Consider the following 26,875-nt stretch of genomic DNA (forward strand, 5'->3'; position numbering starts at 1 on the left):
TGGGTTTTTTCATGTATAAAACACTAGGTCTATTCCTATCCATTATTCATTAATGGAGAGAGAGAGAGAGAGAGAGGGAGGGGGAGAGTTAGAGAGAGAATAAAATAATAATGTGCAAGAAAGTAGATGCATCTAGGTAACTATTTTAGAGAACCAATCAGATGCCATAGTCTTCAGATTTTGGTACTATCCTAAATAAATTAGAAGCTGGTGTGGTGAGATTAATGACTGACAGAGAGCAGTTGGTATCTATAATTTCCCTGATCTATTCTGATATAAATAACTCGAACTAGAAGTTTTGTAAAAGGGAATTACAAGGCAACCGAGAATAAACATTAATTTACATTAACAAGACTGCTTTAGATCTCGCATTGAAAAGTGTCTTCATTTACTCTGATACATATATGCTGAAAAATTTAAGGATCCCTTGTATTTTAATGTCATGCAACACTTCTAACTAAAATGTCTATGTGCATACCTGCAAAACAGAAAAATGCCCCCTCTTCCTCAAGATCAACACAAGCTTGTCATTCATTTCAGATGTAAATAGTTTATTGAATGTACATGAAAAAAAATGGCAAGAAAACTTTACGATACGATGGATAAAGAATAAAATAATAATGCGGAAAAGAAGGCAGGGCTTTTGTACTGACCATATATTTATGAATAATTGCTGGATTCTTCTGAAACATCTGGGCTCATTGTGAACCAAAGTAGCAGTCGTAAATTGACAGGCGATCAAAGGCATCAAAGTTAGCCTTCAACCCCACGAACTGGCTGCCGAGCTGCGCACAACCTGCATCAGGCCACCTGCAGCCATCCCTTGTGCGAAACGGGCACAGACTTTCACACAGCTCTCTGAAGCAGCCCTCTCCTCCAATAACCCCGTCTTCTGACGCCGAAATGGACACAGACAAGTCTGCCTTGCTGCTCTGCAGCCTTTGGCTCTCAGAAAAAGGGGAGGAAGATTCCTCCGCTGAGAAACCCTCCAAACCATAGAGGATACTTTCAGCATCAAGGGCAGTTCCACTGTTTGATGAAACCTGCACCCTACAGCCGAGAGACTGCACTGCCCGTTTCAAGGCTAGACTCTCCTTGCATGCTCTTCTGGCCATGTCCACAGCTGAGTTACTGCGCTGCCTTTCCTTCTGGAGCTCACCCATTAATCTTTCCACATTAACCCTCAGCTTGCTTGCTTCCTCATCTGCCCTGCTTTTTCCCTGAGCAACAAAAGCTCAAGCTCATTTTCACAAACCAAAAATTATTCATACATAAGATAAACTAAACTATATACCTCGAGAGTTTCGGCAAATCTTTTGTTTGTGACACGGACTTGGGCATCGAGTTCTCCGGCACGAGATTCTGAAGGGCACGACCACCGCAGATGGAACTGGGGCCACAGAGTTGGAGCCAACGCTGCCGCAGGAGGCAACAGAGGACCGTTGTGTCTACTTGGGTCGTAGAATGGATTGTAATGCTCATGGAAGCCATCCCCAGAAGCCCGCAAACCGTCCAGATACATCCACATGCACCCACATGCCTCAAAAACTCCAAATTCAAGTCTTTCCTTCTCACTGTAGTATAGAGTATCATGAAAACATGGACCAAGAACTCACTTCTCATTTATTCATTCAAATACATCACCCAAGATGCCACACCTGTTGCAGAGAAAATTCCCAAAGCGGCAGGACAGCACACAGTCTAGAAGATCAACAAGGAAACGCTGTCGCAAAAAGAAGAGGCCAAAATAAAGCAAGTCTCATCAGTGTAAGTAACCTATTTCAAGTTCCAAGCTTTGTGAATTCAGTTTACAAATACTTACCGAGGAAAACTCAAAAGCGTAAGGATACATCCTTATCAGCTGAGCTATGCAATCAACCCACTGCATACACAGCAATGTTACTTTCTCACTCAGAGTACCAATTCACCGAAGCCAGAATTTCATGACACGAAGTTTATAGAATCTGGTAGCTAAATGTACATCCTATTAATAGAGGATAACGTATAACTGACTTAGTCTGACAATTTTAATAAAATATGGAAGAAAAATTTCAATTTCAAAGTTTGATGGTTGATTTGCTAAAACACATATCAACGCAGACTAAGTCTAACACGATTTTCTTGATAAAAACCTCTGCTACGGTTCAGAAAATAGAAGCCACTTCACATTGTTTATATTTAAAATCAGCGACCTAAGTAAATAGGACACGGAGAAGAAGGGAATCTTCCTTAACTATACATTAAATCCCTAGAAGATGGATGTGATCTCCATTAGTCTATTTCAAAGTACCCGGATCCCTCATTTCCTCTCAATGAAACCATTTTGATTCGCAAATCATTGGGGCATTTACACCTCATTATTACCTGTAAAAATATAGGTGACGCATTGCTTGATGATGGTGAGTGTGAACTACTGGATAAAGAGGGACTGGAACCCGAGGAAACACGTATGGGAGATGTTGCTGCAGTTGCACTTGAAGATTGCCTCTTCATTTCAGTCGTTCCATTGTTTCTAGGAGAGTTTGGTAGAGCTGAGCGTTCTGAGAATGGATGACCAAATGCTAGCCAATCTTTCTCCACGAGTGCCTAAGATGATAAAATAGTATACATTGATTAGTCATCCTGACAATTTGTTTTATAAATGTCTCACAACATCAATTCCACAGAGATGATTATTTTTTTTAAGAGAGAGAACGGAGATACATTGACTATTTAGAAAAAAATAGAGGAGATCGAGAAAGAGGTGGATACTGTATTAGGCCCATATCCTTCCACATGCAAAACAGGAACAATATTGAGTATTAAAATATTGTCATCAATTGACTGGCACTTCCCTAGATAACTCCGTCAAAGAACAGTGATCTATTGACAGGCATTTCCCAAAATGCAGGTAAACATGGTTTATAAATGTCTCGATTCCCACACATTCATGGTTGAAACTAAATATTCATATTGGTTAAGAATAAGCAAAAAAATTAAAAGAAATCACAAAAATAGACATATTTTTCGAGTACCTGAAATCCCCTGAGAGTCCTATAATATGGATCCAGCAATAAACTGGCAAGTGAGACCAACTGAGCTGTCCTATCCCATCCATCACTGCGGTTTTTAAAACGTACAAATCAATAGATATAAAATGACACAATACGGATATATGAAATAAAATATTTCCCACTAGCCTCGGTGAAAGACTGTTGGGACGGCAAATGCAATCCAATCTTGCAGGATGCACTGTCTGAACAGAGATGGGAGGATCTCCTGACCATGCAACAGACCATAGTGGATCTAAGGCCCATCAATGGGATACGGGACAGTTGGGTATGGACAGTTGGGTATGGAGGGGAGTCCAGTGGTCAGTTCGTGATGTGTATAAGCAGATCCGGGAGAGTACGACAGAAGATGCAGACTTTATCCACACGTGTAAATGCCTATGGAAGCAGAAGGTACCGTTGAAAGTCCGAATTTTTGGTTGGCTGTTTATTAGACGTTGAGTTATGACACGTACTCTCCGAAGGCGCATAATCCCAGACACGCCAATCGCGTGTCCCATGTGCGGCCTTGGAGAGGAAGACTGTTCTCACCTGTTTTTTGAGTGTCCTTTTGCACAAGCCATTTGGAGAGCACAGCAACTGAGAGGGGTGGACGTGACGTCAGATGATGCGTGCTGGAAGTCCCTCAGGAGGAGGGCGGATAGCGAACGGTCGAGCTGGGGAAGGGTCCTCGCGGTGCATTAAATGTTGTGGCTTCACCGCAACGAGGTGATATTCAAGGGGAAAGCTGCGTCGCTGGAATCGGTGCTACATGATGTAGGGAAATGTATATCCTACTGGTACAGTAGGACATAAGGGAGGGAAAAAGGGCCCAGCGGGCTAGGCATGTACTATGTCACGATCATATATATCAATAGTAATTTTGGGTTGACCACCGAGTTCGGGTGGTCTTCCCTATTTTAAATTCAAAAAAAAATAATAGTTGAGACATCAAGAGAAAAATCATACAAACATCTTTTCTTTTGTGATGATCATTAGGTACTAAACCATGGCCGCTGATTTCATCATCACACTTTTTTCATCAACACATAGAATGGTTTATTACAACTAAATACACCATCTTTTTATTCATGTCCACCTTAACACCATCTAACAATGAACAAGTATTAATAAAGAAAAGCACCTTGGAGGTAACTGAGCAGCACAAGACACAAATAAGAGAGGAGAAGCGACCAACTTCAGTAAGATAAAAAAGTTGATAGGGTCCCAAAATCAGCCTAAATCTGCAGAATAGTCTACGGACGAAGAAACTTCCGTCTTTCATGATTTACACTGACCTGCGTTGTAAGGTGACAGATAGGATACACAGGCATAGACCTTTTGGAGATTTGTGTGAGTTTCTCTTGAGAACGATTTAGTGTGAAATAAGAGAAAAAGAATCTAAATAGAATTTCCTCCAGGGAAATCCTTTGTATTGCATCAGTCCATCATCATTGCTTCTCATTGAAGATCTCCATCAATCTTTTACTTCACGAGATCAGAGAAGAATCTATGGGAGAGGCCATTCTCCTTCCTTGAGCCAACCAGATGTCAAGGTATGGGACTCCTGATGAAGGCAAGAATGTCAAATGCAAGGCAATCATCAAGGGTCAGAACCCAGATATCGGTTGAAGAGCGAAATTGTCTACCCCAAGCATTTCAACCTCAGAGAGATAACTTGAGTTATGATGGGCTTACACTATCTAATTGAGTCAGAATGAGGAATTAATCCTCTGAGGAAGTATATTGTGGATCATTTTTGAAGGAGAATTCACCTGATTCCTCAAGTCAACAGAATAGGCTACGGAGGGCAGATGATACTCTTATACTTACCTGGCCTTTTGAAAATTTGGAATAGATTACGAGGACTTCCTATGTTTTGATACATTAAATACACGCTGAAATCAGGTTCAAAGGACATTATCCAAGCGCAACCTTGATTGGCACGTATATTTCCTCGTGACTAAGGCAACTTTTCTCACACATGGTTATAAGTCAGCACTCGACTATGCAAGTGAACATCAGGCATTATGGAGTGACATTGATCAGTATGGCTGGGTAAGTAATTCTTGTAAGCTTTCGTAAAAAAAAAGTAATCCTTGTTCACAGGAATGGATATATGTCTTGAAGGACCATCTCTACAACTTCATACTGGGACTTAAAAAGATTATGACTAGTTGATTAGAAAAAATCAAACGGCAAGATAGCATATATTTATTCTTGTCATTATATTTCTTTCTGTGTTCTTTGTTCTGGACTAATGGGATTATCTATTAGCCCATTACATACATGCCCTAACCTGGTATTTTAACCAGGGTCTCTTTAGCAAAAAAAGTCAAGCAGTCATTGTTTCATTCTCGTTCTTGTTTAGTACTCACCCTACTATGGTTTCGTAGAGAAGATGAAATGAGAACTGATTTTGCGTGATCTCTCCTATCTTTCTTCAAAAAAATGAAAACTGATAGATGAAGAATGATTGGATACAGATAGGAGCATACCTGCAATGCACAAGAACAGAAGCTGATTCCAGGGCAACACGAGCAGAAATCCATGCAGCTCCAGCCAGAACACTTTGAACGTGAACAAGCCATCCGCTGTCTCCAAAGTTAGAAACTGAGGCTGACATGCTGCTTAAATTCCCACCACCCCATGTCCATCCGCCATTCCTCTACATAAGGAGAAAAAAAACTGGTTTACATTAGGTAAATCCTCTAAATTCTTCTAGAGGCTGATATTTCGAATAGAAAAACCAAAAATCTGACTTTAATAATCATGGGCATTAGAAATGAGCTTCATAAATCATTCAAAGAGTCTTCTGAAGTGATGGATTACTCACTTGAAGATATCATTTGTAGAATGGACATCTAGTAACACCAAATAATATTGTGCGAGTCAACATTTACTTTCGGAATTTCATGAAGGCATTGGAGGGTAATTTATTTGGTCACTGTATCTCTTTCCAACATGAATGCACCAGTAATGATTTAGAATTTATTATAACTACTATTTGATCATATATTGAACTGATATTCTCAATAACAATTCTATAAACTCATATATTAATAAGGCCAGACGATACAGACACAGACCCTCCAAAGCCCATGACCACAAGTATAAACTATTAAGAGGAGGGATATCATGATTTGAAGGTCACCTTTTCGGCATTAGGGATACACTGATGGTGAGCTTTTTCGCTCTATTCTGTCGGAAGACTATATTTTCCATCCTAGTATCTTGCCAGGTTTCTCTCCCTACCACCAGACATTTTCCCATTCTTTTGTCGTAGAGACTGTCTTGTATGATTGATTCACGTGGTGGAATGACTGTGACTTGTGCAAAAACAACCCCTTTTGGTCAAGGTGTGGATTACAGTAGCCCTGTTTCCCGTTATATTCATGTCTTTAATTCTTTAAAGGCCACATGTTATTAGCGGCCCCTATCGCTTTTCTTGTTACCCTCTAGTATGTTGATAGTGGCCCACGTGACTGGATTTCTAAGTGACTTATTCCATGTGGGAATAAGTCATGTAAGTCAGTGGGGTCAACCGCCTTTTTTGTAATTGACTGGTATTTAAACCAATTCAGTGGGGTCAACCAATTGGTTTAAATACCAGTCAATTACAAACAAGGCGGTTGACCCTAGGTGACTTACATGACTTATTCCCACATGGAATAAGTCACTTAGAAATCCAGTCACGTGGGCCACTTTCAACATACTAGAGGGTAACAAGAAAAGCGATAGGAGCCGCTAATAACATGTGGCCTTTAAACCCTAGGTGTCACTGTCAGAGAAGGAGAGGAGCATCACAGGAGAGGGAGAACGACGTCCCTCTTTCACAAGGGTATTCAATTAACTCAACAAGAGAGCCAAAGCCCCTAAACGTACACGTGCCAGACCCATTTTGATAATCCATTAAGAAGCTATTGGGTCTCATAAAGGTAGGCATAGAAAAACATAGAAGTGGGAGTAAAACCATAGTAGGAAGAAACAGTATAGAAAAATTAAGTCATTTGTCGCTGCTCGACAACAATGTTCATATTTTACCAGGAAAGAGGACATCCCATCCGAAGATGTGGTCCCATGGGTATCCAGATAATCTCGTAGACGGGTAAGACTGTCTCTCATAGCATGAATGTTATCAATCCCAAAGAAAACAACCTGCAGGATAAGATAGTGGACACACATTATGGACTTCTTTTTTATCCAATTTGAAGTGTTCAAATACTGGTCCTACCTCTGACTGGAAGTAATTAGAGGATGACTCAGAACCTCCTCCCATCGCACTATTTGCCAGTGCATTTTTCCTTGGTCTTGCATCAGCAATATAAAACTTCCTGAAGAGAAGTCAACATGCTTTCAATATGGAACACATATCTCACTGTATTCACAATACATATAAAACTATGGACCAACCAAACTAAAAAGACATCAAAAAGGACTGACAGGAGAGCCATTTCTCTTTCAATTGATATGTTAAAGATATAAAATGCAATAAATAGGTCAATAACAAGAAAGACCAGAAAAACAAAATTTCTGACCTTCTCGACCCCAGCTCATCTGAAGTCTCAGTGCACAATGCTGCAACTAGCTTTTCATCTGCATCACTACAAACGATTAAAAACATCCAGAACATAAGTTTTGAAGCCCAAGATTTTTAAACAAATAACTCTGAATATAAACTCTAAATAAAACAACTTTGGCAGGAACAATTAAAAATTTTCACATTCAATAAATAAGTGGAAACAAAAACTACACACCTTCTTGTACTTACAAGACCTACTAAAGGTTGAGAGGAACGAGCAATTACAGCTCCAGTTCCTGTAGACACGTTTAAATAAAAATAAAAACCTGAGTCAAATTGTAGCTCTCAGAAAAAAATATCAAAAGATGAGCATGATAGGCTCAAACCAGGATGGCACCATGATATTACAGGTAAACGGGACCTTCCACGAAAGGAAGAAGCCAATCTGATTTCATCGTCACTAGAAAAACCAAAGATATGATGTCCAAGTTAAGTTTTGCATGAGGCAGGAACAGGTTCATTTGTTTCATGAATTTAATGTGAGAGTAATTTATACACGACATATATAATGTTACAATAATAAATTTATGGATGGTAAGATTCCAGAATACCTGATAAATTTCGGAAAAATCAGTGCAAATGGATATGTCGAGCACATTGAATAACTGGAGTTGACTGCGCTGATTCTCCACCATTGATTAAACTTGGAAAAGGATATATCTCTGATCATATCAGGCGTTGCCCGTACAGACGTTTTTCCAAGGAGTCTAAAATACTCATCCAGTAAACGCAACCTAGGATCTGAGTTTCCAAATCTTGATGGTCCACAGGTAAATGCATAGAGGCTCCACAATTGAGATGGTCTAGTGCATCTCAACAGTGCATCAAAGACCAGACGCCTCTGTAACCAAAATAAAGGCCAAGAGTTCCTCAAATTGAAAACTCAACGGTCATGACAAAGAAAAGGAGAAATAAAGTAAAAGATTTAGAGCATGAAAAATCACACTCTTTACATAAAAAATATTAATAAAAAAACAATTCCAGAAGCATTACCTGCTTTGTTTTTGGACGGAAGCCAAACACAATGATTCTCATATCCTTTCCTACAAAGGAAGCATCATATTAATGAGTACATGTGATTATCAACTGACTGATGCAAAAATGAATACCGAGAAAAAGATTTTGTATGAATTAACTGCCTAGGCCCAACGAAATGGAACAAAAAGAGTCACAACATTGTTCACTGTTCAAACATGATTTGGGTGCTTGGTCCCCCCATTTACCTTGGGTGAATTACAAGCTGATAAAGATTGTTATGAAATGCATTGACTACCATTAGATTAAAGTTTGTAAGCAGGATGTTGTACATCAACAACCCCCCACAGCACTTGCAGCTGGCCTATTTTTGGCCCAAGCATGCAGTGTGTTGCTTCTGGGATTTCAACCTGCCGCATGGCTCTGGTTCCATGTTAGATTGAAGCACTTACCAACTGCACTAAAAGCTGATAGTAAGGGTGCTGATTTTCTCTTCAAGCAGTATGTTGCACTTCAGAAATTACTGTTACAACTAAGTCTAAGAAGAAAGAAGGGAAATTAAAATCCAGCACAACATGCTCTCTAGATAGGGTAATTCCAGAGTCTGGCGAATATCAAAAAGTGATCACTTAATGCCCAGCTTTAAGCACGTACCAGTAACCTGGAGGAATCGGCAAGCAGTTCGATCAGACTGGCGTTGACCAGACAGATACTTCGGTGCCTACAAAAAGAAATGGCCCACAAATATCTATTTATGATGTGTTGGAGCAGAATTAATGAAGCGAGTACATTATAAAAAAATACAATGATGGTGTCAGCTAGTGTCATCACTAGAGGACTGCGGCCCTAGCCAATGTAACCTAGCATCACTGCTGGTTTGTTGTTACCCTAACCAACAATGAGGAAGAGACAAGTGAAGAAAACCCTACTTACAATTGATTGGCTAGTTGGTTTAAATCGCAGAAATACATGATGGTCAGTGCCACATGTCCATAAGTGAGTTAGTCCATGTACATTATGGTTGAGGTGCCTCTTACGTATTGGGCCCAAACATACATCTAAAGAAAGGGACGGAAAAATCTAATAGAAAAATCAGACAAGGGAAAAATATAGGGTGTTTGCTAAAACACCCCTCCCCCCTCAAGCTACTTGTAAGACCCCAAAGTACGCAACATTCCTGCATAGAGGCCTGCGCGCTAATTGTCGATGATATGCACACATACATGGACTCAGGATTAGAGACAGAGTTCGTTGCGTGGACACCACACCCATCATGGGTGGTGACGCCCAACCCTAAGCTTGGAAGCCAAGGCCCACATGGTGCTGATGCTCACTGGCATGCAAGCGTGATGGATCAGGGCAGGCTGCATGCGCAGGCCCTTGCGGATGCAGGGCGGGAGCGCTGCATGCCGCACATGCGCTGGTTGCGTAGGCTGTGGTCGCAGGCTGTCGCGGCGCTGCGCGTGCAGGGCTGGAGCATCAAGACGACAACAGGGTGCAGGGCACCCCTGCAGATAGTGCTGCAGCACACAGGCCCAAGGCTTGGGGATAGTGCTGTGAGCATCTACTGCGGATAGTGCTGCAGCAAACAGGCCCATGGCGGTGCCGAGGCAGAACAAAGTGGTAAAGGTGTTGGCACTGACACTAGGGGTACGTGGAGCGTTAAGACTAGGCACAGAGCATAAGGTTGCGGTGGATGGATGTCGGGGCGTGTGGTATGACTGATCGGCAGATATGACATGGGCCATGGCTCGCGGACGCATGTCGCCCGGACCGAAGGCAACCTTGTAGCAGCGGAGCCTGCAAGCACACTTGCAGGGCTGCGCCCCATCACGTTACTTTGATATCATCCTTGGTCTTCCCCCTTTTTGTAATGTCTACAGCCTATGATGTAATTTTGCTCATTATAATACAATGTTCCCATTTGATGCTAAGGGCCTAGCTCTGCCTCTGTTTAACCTCTAGGCAATCTTAAGCTGTCCAAAGAGATTTTCACTGCATAAGTGTAGGTTGCTCAACGTTCCTGCCCAAACGTTGAGGTCTGCATGCATTCGATCCGAGCATTGTTCTTAGCTCTAGATATGACCGCGTGACACTGGTGCATAGATGATATGGCTGCCCTGCTTGGAGACCATTCCTGGAAGTTGCTGCTGGGGAGCCATTTGATCAAAATGTTGGCCAGTTGCGCAGAAGATTGAATATACTGCAGCTAGATAATGCCTGAGTCAATTTTCTCTCAGAGAAAGGGGAAGCCTAAAATCTCCAAGAATCCCTTTGATCCATAACCTTTCACATATCCCTTTAGAAATTGACCAGAGCGCTGCTTCCACACACGTGACATGTCACCTGGTTGCTGATAACTACTTAATATTGACGCTTTGAGCCTAGAAATTTGATAACACTAGAGTTTCCTTCCTAGAAAAGTCCTTCCAATGATTATGCAGTCCATAACTGTACAAAATATGCTACAAATTTATAGAAAAACCTGGTTTTTTTTCAATTTTAGATCTATACGTGGACCGATATTTTCCTAACAAGTTATTGAATAGAATGAATTTTAAAACTGAAAGAACACAGAGTAATCTCTTTTGTGGATGTAAATGCAATCATATGAAAGGAACACTAACCCAAATTTTGAGAAAAAACAGCACGGCCAAATCATAGTTCATCATGATTTACTGAGGATGTGATATGCATTAGTTGTCTAGGTTAAAGGCAATTAAATCATTAAAAAATTTCAGGTAATGCAGATTTTCATCGAGTAATTTCACTAACAAGCACTAACTGCGGCTTAGTAATAAAAAATCGTTCATTTTTTGTGACTCCAAGAGATATGAAACTATCTTAAAATGCCTAATTAACCTAGCCCTCAAGTAAGAGATGTGGCCCAATGAAGTTTGGAAATTCGCTAGTGTTTCATAAGCTTTTGTTAGAAACTTTGGAGATGATTTTGGAAAAGGTGAATGAAAAAATTGGAATATGCTACAATGCAAATTGTGATACCTATTGATACAAAACCGTATTGGATCTACGTGAGAAGAGAGAAGAAACTACAGGTGAGCCCAACAGCACAAGCCCATGACGTGGGAGCAAATATAAGAGGGCATTGTCAAGGCAGGACGGTACATTGGTTATCTTGATTGCCCACTCATAGGTCCCTGGTTCCCCTTATTTCTTTCCATTATCTCCAAATACGTTCCCTTCATCTCCTGGATCATCTTTATTGAGGATCATCTGCTCTCTATTTCGTTTCCGTCAAATTCTTGCTCTCTATTTCCCTCAATTTTGTCTGTTTCATATTTGACATTTTTCTACCAAAAAATTGTGCGAGGTTCCCCAGGAATTTACTAAATATTATTCCCTTCAGAAGAACAGATGGGAATTCCAACCACAAGTAAATCACGGGGTGGTCGTTACCCCGATTCTCAAAATTGCTGAGAATTTTTCGCATGATTACAGAACCCAGGTCTAACAAAAATAAAATAAAATTTCAGTCCCTTAGTATGAAATGGCTAAATTTACCTGTTTGCTGAACCTGTCAATTGTTGCCAATGGTATGGTACCAAGAGGGATGATCACCCGAGGCACTTCACTCTGGAACACAAAACTTATGATCACTTCTTGGATTGATCATTGTCAATAGTTTAAAAAGTTCAAATTCTCATGGACTTAGGTTAAATTTACAGAAAATATTCTCCCTTTTGAAAAACCAAAAACAGAGGAAATTAAAAACAAAATTTCTTTGTGTACAAAATTGCACGCCAAATACGTCTAAATTCCATGCCAAAGTATTAAAAATTCACCATGGGTATGCCAAGAAGCGTCCTTACCACAAAAAGGAGGCGAAAATTCGTCACAGAGAGTATCCCTGCCTTATCCGTATTCACCAAGACAACACCATTTCCCTGGGGGAGAAGATACAAGGCACAAGGTGAAACCAACACCGAAATAGAGAGACAAACAAACTTGACGACATAGAAACTTGCTCCACTGCTGAGATTTCCACATAATCTCGGTGAAATGTACAAAGTTAATGCCAAGCATCTACGCTTATATGGGTTACAATCATCGATTTCACGACTGAAAAATACCAATATGTTTATTGCGGGCGATGCAATCAGGAAGATGGTATGGTTGCAACAAGCAAAAAATGCACTCGAGAGGATAATCAATATAAACTGTTGGATCAGGAAGATCCGCCACCAATTCCGAGGGGCAAACATGAATAATTTAGGGAAGAAAATCCAACACGACCAAGGCACCAAATACCTCAATGACATAGACGAGGAGAAAACAAGAAGAAAATCAACGAAATACCTGGGCGATGATCTCTTCCGCTTCCAACAAGAAATCTTCCATGCCGTGGGAGAACGGCCGGGGAGCCGGCTGCAACAAGCAAGCGTTCGAAATGATCATCGGCAGAGTGAAAATATGATAAATTTGGAAGGTAAGACAAATTGTTGCAATAGTTGATGAAGGAAAATAGTGGCTCACAAACCTCGACCTTCGTCCATTCAAGGGCGTCCCAGCTACCAGTTCCCTCCATAGCGCCGATGATAGAAGTTTTCTTCCACCGGAGCGCGAGTGAGCAATAACAAACACGAGCTCACCAAACCGCCGTCGCCATGGCCGGCAGTTGGGAGGTCGGTGTCCAAACAATCAGTAGGTGAAAAAGGTTTCTTGTACACCGTCGATTAAATGAGAGCGGAGCCGATTACGTGTCGTTGAATCCCACCCTAATCGCGCAGCCTGACCCAGACTGACATTCAAACCCGCGATAAAGAGATGAACTAGACAAAATAATTGGCGAGGTAGAAACCGGAAGAAGAGTGATAGAAAATCGTGATCAAGATGGACATACTTAACCCCAATTCAAGCATATAAGATTGGCACAACAAAAAAAAAAGGATGAATCAGTCGTTAACGAACGCCGTCGAAACCGATGTAAACAGAATTTTCAATCAAGAACATTGTAAGCATACCAATCTCTGATTCTTCTCCTAATCCCGCTCCAAACGAATTATCACCTTCTTTGCTTGAAGCAGGGGGAAAGAGCGAAAAAGTCCGAAAAAGAAGGGGCAGCACACGGGGTTAGCCCGTCTTCCTTCCCAAAAAAGAGGGCAACTCGAATGATGATGATGATGACAATGATAATGATAATGATATGATGATGATGATGAGGATGAGGATGATGATGATAATGATGATGATGATGACGACGATAATGATGATAATGATGATGGTGGTTATTTTATCCATATATAATGAGTGTTGGGCCGTATGGTTGGGCCCATATGGTGTAATAAGTGTTGGACTCTTGAGCTGATGGAAGTTCGGCTTTGGAAATTGGAGCGCAGACGAGGGAGAGAGAGCTGAAGAAGAGGGATCGCGATGAATTGGGTTCGGGCTGTTGCATCGGACTTTGGAGGGAATCCGCCCTCTCCGCGGAGGTGATTTCCAAGTCTCGATGAATTCGTTCTTCAATTTCTAGCATTTTTTTGGGATTATACAATCTTTTGCGGAATGGTTGGTTATCAGTGGGCATACGGCGGTGAATGTGGGAAAGTCGATGGTAGTCATCTTCGGTGGACTCGTGGAGAGAAGATTCATCAACGACGTGGTCGTTTATGACACTGGTATGATGACTTTTCTCATTGCATCCCTAGTTTTTTTTTCCCTTCGAGATGATTTCTCACCGGAGCGACCTGCGTCGATAGGGGGAAAAGCGATCTGGTTTCTTGTGAGATTTTTTCATCGAGTGTTTGAGAATTATGCGCGGAAAATCTCTCGATGCTTGATTTGAAGGGTGTCCGAAATTGCGAGCACAATGAGAATCAACAGCTGAACGACGAACCATCGGTTATTAATTTTCGTTATTACTGCACATTTTCTGCCGAGAGAATCAAACATTATCGTCCCGGTCATCTAAATCCGCGACTCTTCTTCTTTCATGTGATATATTTGTGTTTCGATCTGCTCTAGAGTTTCCGAATCATGCATTTGACGTGACTTATGATTATGTTGCGAATATTACTTTCTAGGCGGATGAGAGCGAGATGATTAAAGTTCTTGCATTTCGGTGTTATTTAACTTTGGTGGGAGACCAGATGGCCCTGGAAACATTAAGAAAGTTTTATTCCTCCTATGAGGAAATCACCATTCCGCAAAGGATTCGTGATAACTTATCACGGATAGAATGTTGAAGTGAGTGAAGAAATACAAAGATCATTCCTGATACAATCGATGAGCGTTTCCTCTTTACGACTATTTGTCCGATGCGGTCATGCGTTTGTGTACAACTATTGTCTTGGTCGTTGACATATTTTCTCATTATCAAAACAAGTATTGGCATCATTGTCCCCAATGAAATAAAAAATGGGTAGGCTGCATACTGTTATCAGACATATATTTTCCAACTTCTTGATATTAACATCTTCATGCATGGGTCATCCTTTGGGGACAAAGCTGTTGGAGATGAAAGCATGTGGGTGGTGCAGACTGGCTGATTTGAAGTTGGCTCTCCAACTTTTGATGAGAGACAAACAACTTTTGCCAACTCTACAATCACTTACTTTCATGTGACAAAAAAAAACTCATTTTGATGTAGTACATGTCTATCCGCCATGCCCTAATAAGAAAGATGCTGGCGAAACAGTACGTGTCTGATTGGACCCTCTTCTGTGATCAACCAAGGCGCAGGGATGAAAAATAAAATAAGAGAAAAACAGGTCCAAAAGGAGGAACTAGATCAACTCTCAAATTTGCAGTCTACCTGTCCACCTACCACCAGATTGACCAGAGGAGAATGGAGGAAGCTGATGGAGTGTTCCTTCCCTTTCGATCGGGGTGCACTCCTGCATCCAGCCAGCTGAGCATGGCTTTCCTCCTGATCGGGAACTAATTGGAAATCATATCTTGATTACTTTAGCTCCCCCCTCCTTTTTTTTCACGGATTTGGCACGGTCCAGCTCCTGCACATGTGCCTCCTTAAGTTGAGTTTCCCACTCTTTACCCCTTCAATAAGTTCTTGTTAAGAACTTATATCACAAGTTTATTCGCACCCTACCAGGACTGCACAAGCTCATCTAGACCCACAGTCCATCCAACCCAATGTTGGGAATGGAGACACATTTCTATCATACATGTGATACGAGGGGTACTTTTTGGGTGGAGGGGTTGTCGACACGCCGTGAAGGATGGATGCCGATACATCGAAGAATTGTTGGTTTCAGGACATTCTCTCTCAATCTTATTGTTCATTAATCTTGACTTTGCCAGTGCAATTCTTTTGGGTAGCATTTTAGTCTACTCTGGAGTGGGGAAGTCTTTAGATGCGTTACAGTACATTTCCTCAGTTATTGGCAAAGTATTCTATGACAATCTCCTTAATCTGTTTCTTATAACCGATTCTTTTGCTCTCCTAAAATTTATTTTGGTGGATTTTCAGAAAACAAGCTGTGGTTTACTCCAGAGTGCACGGGGAGCAGTTCTGATGGACAAGTGGGTCCACCTTCACGTGCATTTCATGTTGCAGTTGCTATTGAATGCAATATGTTTGTCTTTGGCGGACGCCAAGGTGGCAAAAGGTTAAACCAAAATATAAATTCTTCTTTTCTGTCATTTTATTCTCATTGAGGCACATAGCATAATGAATTTGGCTTTCAGGTTGGGAGACTTCTGGATGCTCGACACCGGTAATTATTGTTAATGTTGATTCTTTAAGATATGTAAAGGGGGATTCCACGTTTTCCTCTTGGGGTCATGACATTCTAACTTGTATTTGCTCTCTTTTCCCTGTCTGTATCTCCATTCTCACAATCTGTTTGCAATTAAGTCCATTTTTTGTATTTTTTTCTATTTTTAACTAAAAAGTAATCTCTATATTCGGCCTTCATAACTTTTTGCTTAATTTCTCAGTCTCTATGTTGACAAATTTGCTTCAGATTCTTGGCAATGGTCAGAGTTGACAAGCTATGGTGATTTGCCATCTCCACGCGACTTTGCTGCTGCTTCGGCTATTGGCAACCGAAAAATTGTAATGTGTGTATAGTTCAGCACATTTCCCTTTTTCCCCTTTGTAAGTATGGTGTTGTAAATCAATTTTAAGTTGAAAATTGAAAGGTATGGTGGATGGGATGGGAAGAAGTGGCTCTCAGATGTGCATGTTCTCGACACAAGTAAGTTTCCTATGTCCTTTCCTTTGCATGAATTATGTTAACGTATTTATCTGAATTCATCCATTTCATCCTCTTTCTCATTGCTTTGTGTTCTTCTGTGAAGTATCTCTGGAATGGACAGAGCTATCAATTTCAGGATCATTACCTGCACCCAGATGTGGGCATACGGCCACAATGGTTGAAAAACGGTTGCTAATTTTTGGAGGCAGAGGTGAATATCTGGGTTAAATTCCATGGTTTTATCCGGTTAATTATGTCTGAAGCTTCTTTCAAAAAGCATATATCTGAAGCAGTCGGGTTAGAAACAACCAGTTTTCTTACCTTTTCATAAAATAATAGTTTTTTCAATGAAAATTCTATACATTTTAGGTCCATCATTTGTTGGTTTGAATGGCTCTTTTGTGATGACCTTATTGATTAAAGCATGTCAGGAGGAAAAAAATTACATACGTCAAATGTCGCGAACCGGGTTTCAATTTTCTTTCAAATTGCTTTGGTACATTGGGTTATAATTATACAAACGTTCCCGTTATTTCTTGTTAGGGATGAAATAACCCATGACGCGCAATGCAATTATGGCATAGCTCATTTGAGTTTGATTTTTTTAAGTTTTTAATTTTGTGAAATCTTTCACGATCCGTGCAATGTTGACACAATTTTAGGAGGTGGGGGACCTATTATGGGAGACCTATGGGCTCTGAAGGGTCTCATTGAAGAAGGTGGGAGTCAACAATCCTACCACCCTGCATATTTTACATTTCTACGTTGCAGCACAGATTTTTATCTGGTTTTTAAAATGATTTGATTTTTTCTGTTATCTCGCTTGTCTGAGTCTTACGTCTTGATTATTCTCTTATCATCGTTTCCTTGATTAATTGTGGAAGGAAGAGAATGAGACTCCAGGGTGGACTCAGCTGAAACTTCCAGGGCAATCTCCCTCACCTCGTTGTGGACATACAGTCACTTCAGGGGGGCATTACGTGAGTCATTTTTGCAATGGATTTAATTTGTTTCTGCCTTAGACACATGCAATTAATTTTTTCTACAAAAAAATTGTTATTTTTCAGCTTTTATTATTTGGTGGCCATGGAACTGGAGGCTGGTTGAGCCGCTACGACATATATCACAATGAATGCATTGTTCTAGACAGAGGTGAGAGATTGGCAATTGATGTGCCAACATTGATAGCAACGCCAACGACTGGTTAACGAGTTGTCAACGGCTGTCAATGTCAACATAATCCGTCTATGGTGGCTGACACGACGTTGACATTCTCGAACTGCTCTGTAATGTCATCGTCAATCACTCTGGGAAATGGACAGCGGGGGTTGACGATGCTGTCATTGACCACAACGTTGACTGGTACCAAAGCAGACTGACAGTTAACCCAATCCCCTTGAATTCACGCAGTATCTGTACAGTGGAAGCGCTTGTCTTCAGGCAGTGACCCCCCTCCTGCCCGGGCTTATCACTCCATGAGCAGCGTGGGACAGCGTTACCTTCTATTCGGCGGCTTTGACGGAAAGTCAACATTCGGTGACATCTGGTGGTTAGCTCCAGAAGGTTTAACATCTTCTTCCCTGCCATTGATTGGATTTCGATTTCTTTCTGAACCGCTGTGACCTACAGTTGTCGTTATCGCCTGTAGATGATCCAATTCTGAAGCGCGTGTCCAACTCGCCCCGCAGCAATCCCCGGCATAACAAGACTGCGGCCTTGTCTTCAAAGGGCGAACAGGAGAGGGAAGAATCACCATTACTGGAGCTGCAGAGGAACATGGAAATCTCCATCCCTGCAACCTTAGCACGAGTCAACGTGGTGGATGAGCTGCAAGACGAGGAGCTCCTCGAACTAGCATCATCGATGTCAACAGGCGTCCCAGATGAGGCGGCTATCAAGGTGGAGAAGTTTAAATTACTTTTGTTCTTTTTTTATGCAATTCTGCGAGCTATGGTTGATAATTGTGGGTGGGGGGGAGTCAATGCAGGCTCTGAAGGAGCACTGGCGGAAGTCGATGTCATCATCGATTTGTCTGAGGGAGCTTGGACCTCTCCTCCGCGTCTACCAGCGGCTGATCATCCGCCATTACCAGTACGCTTCGTTCATTATTTTAAAAAAACTGAACAAAAATACAAAAACTGATAAATAAATGTTGTTTGTTTTCCCTTAATCCTTGATTTCGACCTGTTTTTACCTGCTAATGGACCGTAGGGACAATGGGAACTCTTGGGGACAGACTCACCCTTTCTTCCATTTGAGAGACGCCAATCAGGTGAGATTGACTTTCGCCGTTGACTTTGACGTTCGCTGACTTTTTGTCTTCTTGATTGACTCTCAGCTGCGGCTGGACGACGTCTCGCGGCTTTTGGAGGAGTTCAAGCGGCTTCTGCCGGAGTAGAGTTTGATGGACGGGACGAACGAATATTCCGTCCCGTCCCGTCCATCGCAAATGACAGAAGACGGGACGGGACACGGAGAACGCGCATCTCCTGTTGGGAATACTATTTGTTTTTTAATAATCATATTTTTCTATCATAGTTTATCCTCCCTCTCCACCCCCCTAAATATTGGAGCGGGAGCACTTGTTGACCGTTGGATCGGGAGGGCGAGCGCTGGCCGTCCGATCGTCCTCCGTGCCTGGCAGTTAAATTTGAATCCCTGCCTCAAGTTCGCGATCGTAGGCGTTCTCCATAGGGGACTTTGCACGGCCTTCGTCTTCCTCGAGCTTCAGCTAGGGTTAGGGCAGCCGATACCCGCGTCGATCGCTAGGGAGGAGATGAGATCTGCGCAGCGGAAGTCAGGCGGCGGCGGCAGGAGCGGTTGGGACGTCCGTCCTAATCCGATCGCTTCGCCGTCGAGGTCCGCGTGGAGCAATCATGGCGGCCGGGACAGTCGCCGGAACCCTAGGCCTCTGCCTTCCATCAGCCTCCGCCGCAGCGCCTCTCTAGAGAGGGAACGCTACGATGATCTTCACGTTTCCGCTGACGCGCCCAGGAGGCGTCTCTCCCCGGAGCCGTGGACTGGCAGCGGAGCTCTAACCTATGGCAGAAGACACCTAGCCGGCTTCGACGAAGGTTACGATACTCCCGAGGTTCAGATTTCTGCGAGGGCGAGGACGGGGAGGCCTGCTGCGATCGATGATCTCCCCCTCCACCGCTCGATCCCCGTCAACGGCGCCACGATCGGGGAGCTGAAATCGTCTTCATCTGCCGGAATCGACGAACACGGTAGACTGGGTCTGAATTCCTCTTACCTCGCTGATGGTGGGTATCGCAGGAAATCGCTCCACCGCGAGCAGCCCTCTTCCATGGATCCAGGTCTAGAAGATCCGAGGTATCAACGATACTCGAGGACCGCAGGGTACGAAGAACGAAAGGCAGCAGGGATTTATACCGGGGAAGGATCTCTCTATCCGTTGTCCTCCACCGGCTTGCCCGAGCCGGAGCCGCGCTACGCCGCCAGAGCCGAAGTTGGCCGGAGCAGCGGCTACAGAAGCTTCAGAGACGAGGCGCCGCAGCCGGGACGATATAGCTGGAGAGATGGGTTGGAGGCGAAGGCGCGAGACGAGCCCCAAGGTCGCAGAGTCTCCGAATTCGACTGGAGAAGAAGGGGAGACGATGTCGGCGAGGACCTTCAGTACTCTGATGGCTTCTACTCTCCGGCGAGGAGGGCAGTCGGCGAGATGGTTGGAGAACCGAGAACCTACCGTTATCTAGAAGAAGACACCATCCCAAGCTATTCATCCTTCAGAGGAGCTAAGCCATCCCTTGGCGACGAGGTTTTGGCTCTGGATAGTGATTTCAGGTACGGTAGAGAGGGAATTGCAGGTTACAGAGACCCAGGGAGAAGTTCGCTCGAGCGCTACGCCGGCGTTGGCAGAAGGAATTTGAGCCCTCCTCAGATGATGGGCACGGGCATGGAGAATCTCAACGACAGCGGCATCGGTCCAGCGAGAGACCGTGTGATTCAGGATGAGATTGCCGTCTTGCGGGAGACGAGGAACGCTCGAGCGATTGAGATGGACGATGAAGATCAGCGATGGGCAGATCGAGGAAGAATGATCAGAGGCGGGTCTCCTCCGACAAGGCCAGCGCGCTTCGATTACAGCAGACTCAGTGGTTTGAAACGCAGGATTTCGGACTCGGGCGACTTCTCGGCTGCTGATCCTTCCTTTCGCCCCTTGAGCAAAGGTAACGAATTGAAGAGGCGACTGAGGGCTGCCTCCCCGGGATGGTTCCCGACGAACAGAGGACCAAATCATGATGAGGATTACGATGGTTATGATGATAATAGGCAATTGAGATTGCTGCGGAGAAAAGGGGTTGAAGATCCAAGAATTGCGAAAGAGTTGGATGAGAGAGATCAACCAAAGATTGATCCCCCCGAGGGTTCTGAGGAGTTTAAACAGCAGCTGCACAAGGCATTTCTCCGCTTCGTTAAGCTTTTGCATGAGGATCCGACCCAACGGAAGAAGTATCTGAGAGGAGGAAAAGCCCCCCAAAGCTTTCTATGTTCTGTCTGCGACAGGTCTGTTCCCTCCTCTCCAAAGTGTTTTTTGCGTCCCGAGGTTGTTTTAGGAGATTTCTCTTGAGCATCAGATATGTGCAGTCGATAGGCCATAACACCAGTTAACTTCTCTGGTGCTTACTAGAATTATGCGTCGCAAAGGCACCCTACCCTGGTTTATCGTTTTTCCGGCTATGCATAAGGATGACGTTGAAGTGGCCAAATCTCCTAGTGTTCTGACGACAACTACATCCCATCGATAACATTGAATCTGATGAGAAGAAAAAAACAACGGTCTACGTGACATGTGGATCTTGGTTTCATCAAACATATCCAACGGGTTACGTGACATGATTGGTAGTTTTTAGTGAAGATCTTATCTTGTGATCTCGTTATATGAAGGCTCTGGTCTTTATTCCAAAACTGTAGGGTCTGATTGTCGTAATCCTCTGCTTTTAGGCGCTATCCCAGATTTGTTCTGCGGGATATATTTTTCTGGCTCTGCGGCATAAGGTTTAAGAATGAGCAGATATGCACATAATCCCATATTTGTTGTACGGGATATATTTCTGTTTTTTCATCATGCCGACCGGAAGTATCTGAACTTTCTTACTTGCCCAGGATACTTCAAAATTCGATGCGTTGCCACAGAGTTTGGGTTCCACTTGTCAACAGTGCTTTAAATATTCCGGCTGCAGATGGTAGAAGATGACTACACTTGTGTTCACACCAGTGAACTTACACTGGACTGTTGATCCTATATCATGTGGTTGGTTTAGTAAAATAGAAACACCCTGCGATTCAATTTCAGCAAGACTTTGATAGAAGCCCTTTCGTCCTGATTAGTGGCTCTGCGAAATGTATATTTAGAACTATCTCGTACATTTGGCCAGGCTCCCGTAGAGAACTAGCAAGTTTTCAGATCGTGTGCTCCATAATGATACCTGTCTTTCTCGACATGAGTAGACCGTTGTTCTCCATAGTGGATGGTCATCACTCAACTTCTAAATTATTGCTTTTTTTTTCTGGCCATAAAAATCCATGTTAGCCAATTTCTGGGCTCTTCTTTTTGCATTTCTGGTTTGTCTTGCGAATTTAATTCGTGACCTATCTTTGCACAGTTTCCTGCATTATTTTATTGCACACAACACTATACATTCCAGCTCATTTGGAACTTGTGATCTCTAAACGGCTGACATGAACCCCTGTGTGCTCCTCTCTTGCTCTTTCCACTTTTTTTTCTGGATGAGCAGGCAATCGAAAGAGTTTGGGGACGTTCATAGGCTGGCCATGCATGCCTACCATTCCCTCAAAGCTGGGCTTAAAACAGAACACCGTGGCCTGCACAAAGCGCTCTGTGTGCTCATGGGCTGGGACTGGACTCTGCCCCCGGACACCTCGCGACGCTACACCATGAAACCTGGGCTGGAGTCCCAAGCTCTCAAAGGTGACCTCATCATCTGGCCGCCCCTCGTGATCATCCGTCGACTGTCAACAATCAAAAAACCTACTGCTGACAAGAAGCCCAACACCTCCGTCGTGGAGGCTGCACTCAAAGGTGGGCCAATCACCCATTTACAGGAGAATGCTTACTTCTTCGTCTTAGGTGACCAGTCTAGTATTGGGCCTATGATTATTCACAACCAATGAGGCTCTCTGGGAGATCTGCATCTCCCTTGCATTTATTCACCCATCTATGGTGGTTAATGTTCGTCGGATGACAGGAAACATTTTGGGACGATCCAGACTGATGGGACAGAAAAAATACCCATGGAAAGATGACTGATCGAAGGACAATATGCCATTCCGGTTCCGTCCCAAACAGTACCTGTAATGGTACCTTTTGGGATCCAGACCGTAGCCATCCGAGCACGGACGGAACGGGATGATGGTTTGGGACGGAATGGATGACGATCTGCCATTGGTCTTCGAATCCTTCTGTCAATTAAACTGTTTGCTCCAAATGGCGCAGGGATGAAGGTGGAGATGAGCAAGGTAAAGATAAGCAGGGGGAGGGTGGGGGAAGGAAGCACAGTGCTGGTGAAGTTCATGCCCACGCTCTCGGGGCTAAGGGAAGCGGACCGGCTCCACGGGCTGCTTCTTGAGAGGAAGAAAGGGAAAAAGGAGCTGGAGGCCGCCGCTGCTAAGAAAGATAGTGGTGGAGGAGAAGTTCTGGAGGCAGCCGAGTCGCTGTACGGGCACATGGGCACAGTGGAGGATCTGGACATGCTCGATTCGGAGACCAAGCGGAGGTGTGCCATCAAGAGTAAGAAGGAGATTGAAGACATGGTCGATGCCCCAATTGAAGCCATAAAGTCTTAGTAAAGAGTCCAAAACAGGTTTGCCTCCTTTTCATGATTCTGCATTGTCACTTCCCTCTTATGTTATGGGTATTTTGGGAACAAATTGTGAGGGAAAGGGTTAGGCTTCTTTTTATTTTGCCTGGCAGTACAGTTGGCCTTGTTGCAGGTTCTAAGAGTCTATAGCCAGACCTTAGTGGAGGGATTGAAGACTAGGCTGTCATTGAGCAATTTTTGGAGGTTTGCCCAACTCCATTGCACAGGTCATTTTTAAACTCTGATAGTTATAAGAATCTTAGGGACTGACCTTGCTGAACGTTCTACTTAGTACATTTCTAGTTCGTATGCGTTCCACCTCTAGATAAAGAAGAAAATATAGGAAAACGATGCCAAATTTTTTGAACTTACTGCCAATTCCTTCATCCGGGAATTTGTTTCACGCACCTTGCCGTGGAACTTTTTACATGAAGGAACAACAGACTGATTTGGAGTCTATATATAGTGGAATCGCAGAGCAAGACGCGAGACTGATATGCCGATTGTCCTCAGAGATGACACTATTTGGTTCTCATGATAATAATCTGACCAATGGTTATATCAACGCCTGCTTTGATTTTTCCATTATCATGTAGGAATTAGCCATACAGACCCTCGGCACATGATTCATAGCCTCTAGACTAACGGTGCAGTTTGTGAAGATCAGTTTCATCTCTTTTTATGTAGACTTGAGTTGAGGGCAGCTTAGATTGATGTAAGACACTTTTTTGGATGAAATTTGTGTTCAGCTCCAATCATATTGATTTCAATCATATCATTGAAATTTGTGTTCAGTTCCAATCCCATCCCAGTGACACTTGACTTGATCTTTTGTCTGATTTAAATATTGGTCATGCTAATGGACATCCAATCAGCAAAATCAGCTCTATTTTCTCGATTTTAGTCTGGATCAACGTTCATCTCGACTTGATTTGGGGTTGACTTTATCCTACGATTAATATCTACATTGCTTGCATTGAAGTACATCTTCCTATAGGCTTGATTTCGTTGACTCCAGTGTGAATATATTAGGAATTAATTTGAAGATACTGATCAAATGTCAAAAACCAAAATCTTAAGCAGCAAACTTGAGCAACACGATTATATACTATTAAACCGTAACTCCAAGTACGAATATCAGGGAGATGTAGGATAAATAATGAAATAATTTTTTACATAGTTTAAATAAATACATATATGAATTGGATTTTAAATAATGAAACATTGAACATGTATGTCTTGTCTATCCGTTCCCTAGTACTGCTACATATTACTATCTTTTCCGCAGCCTAAATTCCACTCTATTCCCCTAAAGTTTCTGGGTCATTTAGACATTAACCGAATGAAATAAGGCTATATTATAAACTACTAGTGTTGAAATAGGCCGTTAGTCTGTGACACTTGAGCATCCACAGGCTGGAGCTGACCTTTCCTCCATGTCCTTCAGCGATAAATGCTTTTCTTGGATGGTTCTCAAAATGGAGACAGCCCAAGTCAGACTTTATTGATTCATTTCTGTGGTTCTTCTTTTCTTCTTAAATGGATAATGTAAGCAAAGTTCAATCCTAATGTGGAATCATCATGTATTTAATAAAATCTCACTTGGGTTTAGTATCAAAGCAAAGCTCAATCCTAATGTGGAATCATCATGTATTTAATAAAATCTCACTTGGGTTTAGTATCATAGCAAAGCTAAATCCTAATGTGGAATCATCATGTATTTAATAAAATCTCACTTGGGTTTAGTATCAAGTGTAATCCTTCAACTTGACTCAAGGTTGTTTCATTATCTATCTCAAACTTAATTCAAGCATATTTAAATAAGAAGCTATATTTCGAATTTAGGTTAAGTCACTATTTTGTAATCTCCCGAAATGCTTTTATTTCATGATATTTCCAAGTTTTAATAAAGTTTCATTCTTTCAGTACTCTAATTCTTCCCTCATTCATTGTAATTACTATAATCTCAAATCTCTTTAAAATAATCTCAAATCAAGTTCTCGATCTGCTGAGAGTCAAACATCTATATGGATGTCATTTTAATTCTGAATATTTAGTTTAAGTTTATATCAATTTTTGCTTCTTCTCTTGCCTTTTTTTCTCAAACTATAGTAAATATTAATTTGATATGATTTAAAGAACTTTCTGAAAGAAGTGCTTTAAATGTATACCTTTGTAGCACCAAATTCTCAAACTATAGTAAATTTTTCTTGTACGGTCTGATATTAGCTTTCAGGTGATAGTATTCGTTCGTAATTACTTTATGTGCATCTTTAGGTGGATTTTTTCCCTTAACTCATGCTCTAGTTCGTCTCTTCCGTCCCATGTTATTTTTGTGTTTTCTTCTCATCTATTTTTATCATTCAAAATGCATTGTGTATTCAGATGTATCAGAAGGTTTAAATTCATGTATAAACTCGATTTATTTTTCTCAAGATTCCTATGGTGGAGACTTTTATAAAGCCTAAATTTGGATACTCTCAAACCATATTTTATAATCTTTAAATTATGTTAGGAACATATTTGTCATTTATTTTGATCTCTGAAAATTATCTAACAAACTGTGTTTCAGATAAATCATTGTTGAGTGCGCTCTGTCAATTTTTTGAAAATCCTTGGAATCCATAACAATATGCTTGGACTATAATTTTACTGTATCCATTCATATGATTTTTTCTTAATCGTCTAAAAACAATATAAAGATGGTTATTGTATTTGAGGTAAAATATGTAGTAACAAACACCACTGTAGTAAGTGAATGCAAAAAAAATGATTAAAGGATAAATGTTACTGAAGATTTGCTGCACCTTTAGCACTGACTGCAAAAAAAAAAAAACATATAAAATGCCTAAATGTTACTGAAGGATGTTTTTCATTGAGAGTTTATGGTAGATGATGTAAATATCCCAATTTGTTTGATTCCAGGGTTCACACGTTAAATATATACTTTGGTTCTCCTCATGCCTCTAAACAGACATCACACTTGAATTTTTTTTAAATCACCAAAAGGAAACTCATAAAACCTAGATTCCTTTGAGGCAATAATTTTCCCTCCGTAGAACCTAAAAAACCAGGTTTCTCTTCACATGAAATTTCAAGCACGTGCAATAAACACTACAATAGTGACCAATTTAATCTTATACACTCAATCATATGCATTTTAAGGTAAATTGGCAAAGTGGGTCATGGAGATACCATGTGGCTGTCATGGAGATGATGGCAGATACGCACCAACAAGTGGCAGAGTGGGTCGCCACTCCTGTGACAGAG

The 26,875-nt window shown here is 42.1% G+C and overlaps 3 protein-coding genes across 9 annotated transcripts; 2 read left to right on the top strand and 1 right to left on the bottom strand.

Annotated features, from left to right (window-relative positions):
* Positions 1–324: 324 nt before the first annotated feature.
* On the bottom strand, positions 325–13,723 carry LOC144705460 (phosphatidylinositol-3-phosphatase myotubularin-1-like). Of its 6 annotated transcripts, none has more exons than XM_078578143.1 (21): positions 13,569–13,723; positions 13,085–13,345; positions 12,904–12,972; positions 12,417–12,491; positions 12,109–12,180; positions 9,241–9,307; positions 8,605–8,654; positions 8,163–8,452; positions 7,938–8,011; positions 7,787–7,847; positions 7,568–7,633; positions 7,264–7,363; positions 7,074–7,187; positions 5,528–5,697; positions 3,015–3,099; positions 2,365–2,586; positions 1,823–1,882; positions 1,659–1,723; positions 1,295–1,574; positions 654–1,220; positions 325–478 (listed from the first exon to the last, which is right to left on the bottom strand). In XM_078578143.1, the coding sequence occupies exons 2-20, from the start codon at positions 13,130–13,132 to the stop codon at positions 699–701; spliced, it is 2,490 nt and encodes an 829-aa protein (XP_078434269.1). In that variant the 5' UTR covers positions 13,133–13,345; positions 13,569–13,723; the 3' UTR covers positions 325–478; positions 654–698. The 6 variants fall into 6 exon arrangements, with proteins under 6 accessions (XP_078434269.1, XP_078434271.1, XP_078434273.1 ...); XM_078578145.1 differs by having other exon boundaries at positions 325–523; XM_078578147.1 differs by lacking the exon at positions 325–478 and having other exon boundaries at positions 616–1,220; positions 13,091–13,345.
* A 174-nt stretch (positions 13,724–13,897) lies between these two features.
* On the top strand, positions 13,898–19,298 carry LOC144705769 (Galactose oxidase/kelch repeat superfamily protein). Of its 2 annotated transcripts, XM_078578585.1 has the most exons (15): positions 13,898–14,036; positions 14,125–14,222; positions 16,034–16,172; positions 16,252–16,280; positions 16,530–16,626; positions 16,708–16,763; positions 16,867–16,974; positions 17,426–17,482; positions 17,652–17,743; positions 17,831–17,915; positions 18,174–18,326; positions 18,412–18,662; positions 18,751–18,854; positions 18,975–19,035; positions 19,102–19,298. In XM_078578585.1, exons 1-15 carry the CDS (start codon positions 13,978–13,980, stop codon positions 19,159–19,161), a joined length of 1,449 nt encoding a protein of 482 aa, XP_078434711.1. In that variant the 5' UTR covers positions 13,898–13,977; the 3' UTR covers positions 19,162–19,298. The 2 variants fall into 2 exon arrangements, with proteins under 2 accessions (XP_078434711.1, XP_078434712.1); XM_078578586.1 differs by lacking the exon at positions 16,252–16,280 and having other exon boundaries at positions 13,990–14,036.
* A 132-nt stretch (positions 19,299–19,430) lies between these two features.
* Positions 19,431–23,705, top strand: LOC144705768 (uncharacterized). Its single transcript, XM_078578584.1, has 3 exons — positions 19,431–21,290; positions 22,523–22,827; positions 23,242–23,705. Exons 1-3 carry the CDS (start codon positions 19,540–19,542, stop codon positions 23,589–23,591), a joined length of 2,406 nt encoding a protein of 801 aa, XP_078434710.1. The 5' UTR covers positions 19,431–19,539; the 3' UTR covers positions 23,592–23,705.
* Positions 23,706–26,875: the final 3,170 nt, after the last annotated feature.

This window comes from Wolffia australiana, chromosome 7 (genome assembly GCF_029677425.1).
Source record: "Wolffia australiana isolate 7733 chromosome 7, ASM2967742v1".
NCBI lineage: Eukaryota > Viridiplantae > Streptophyta > Magnoliopsida > Alismatales > Araceae > Wolffia > Wolffia australiana.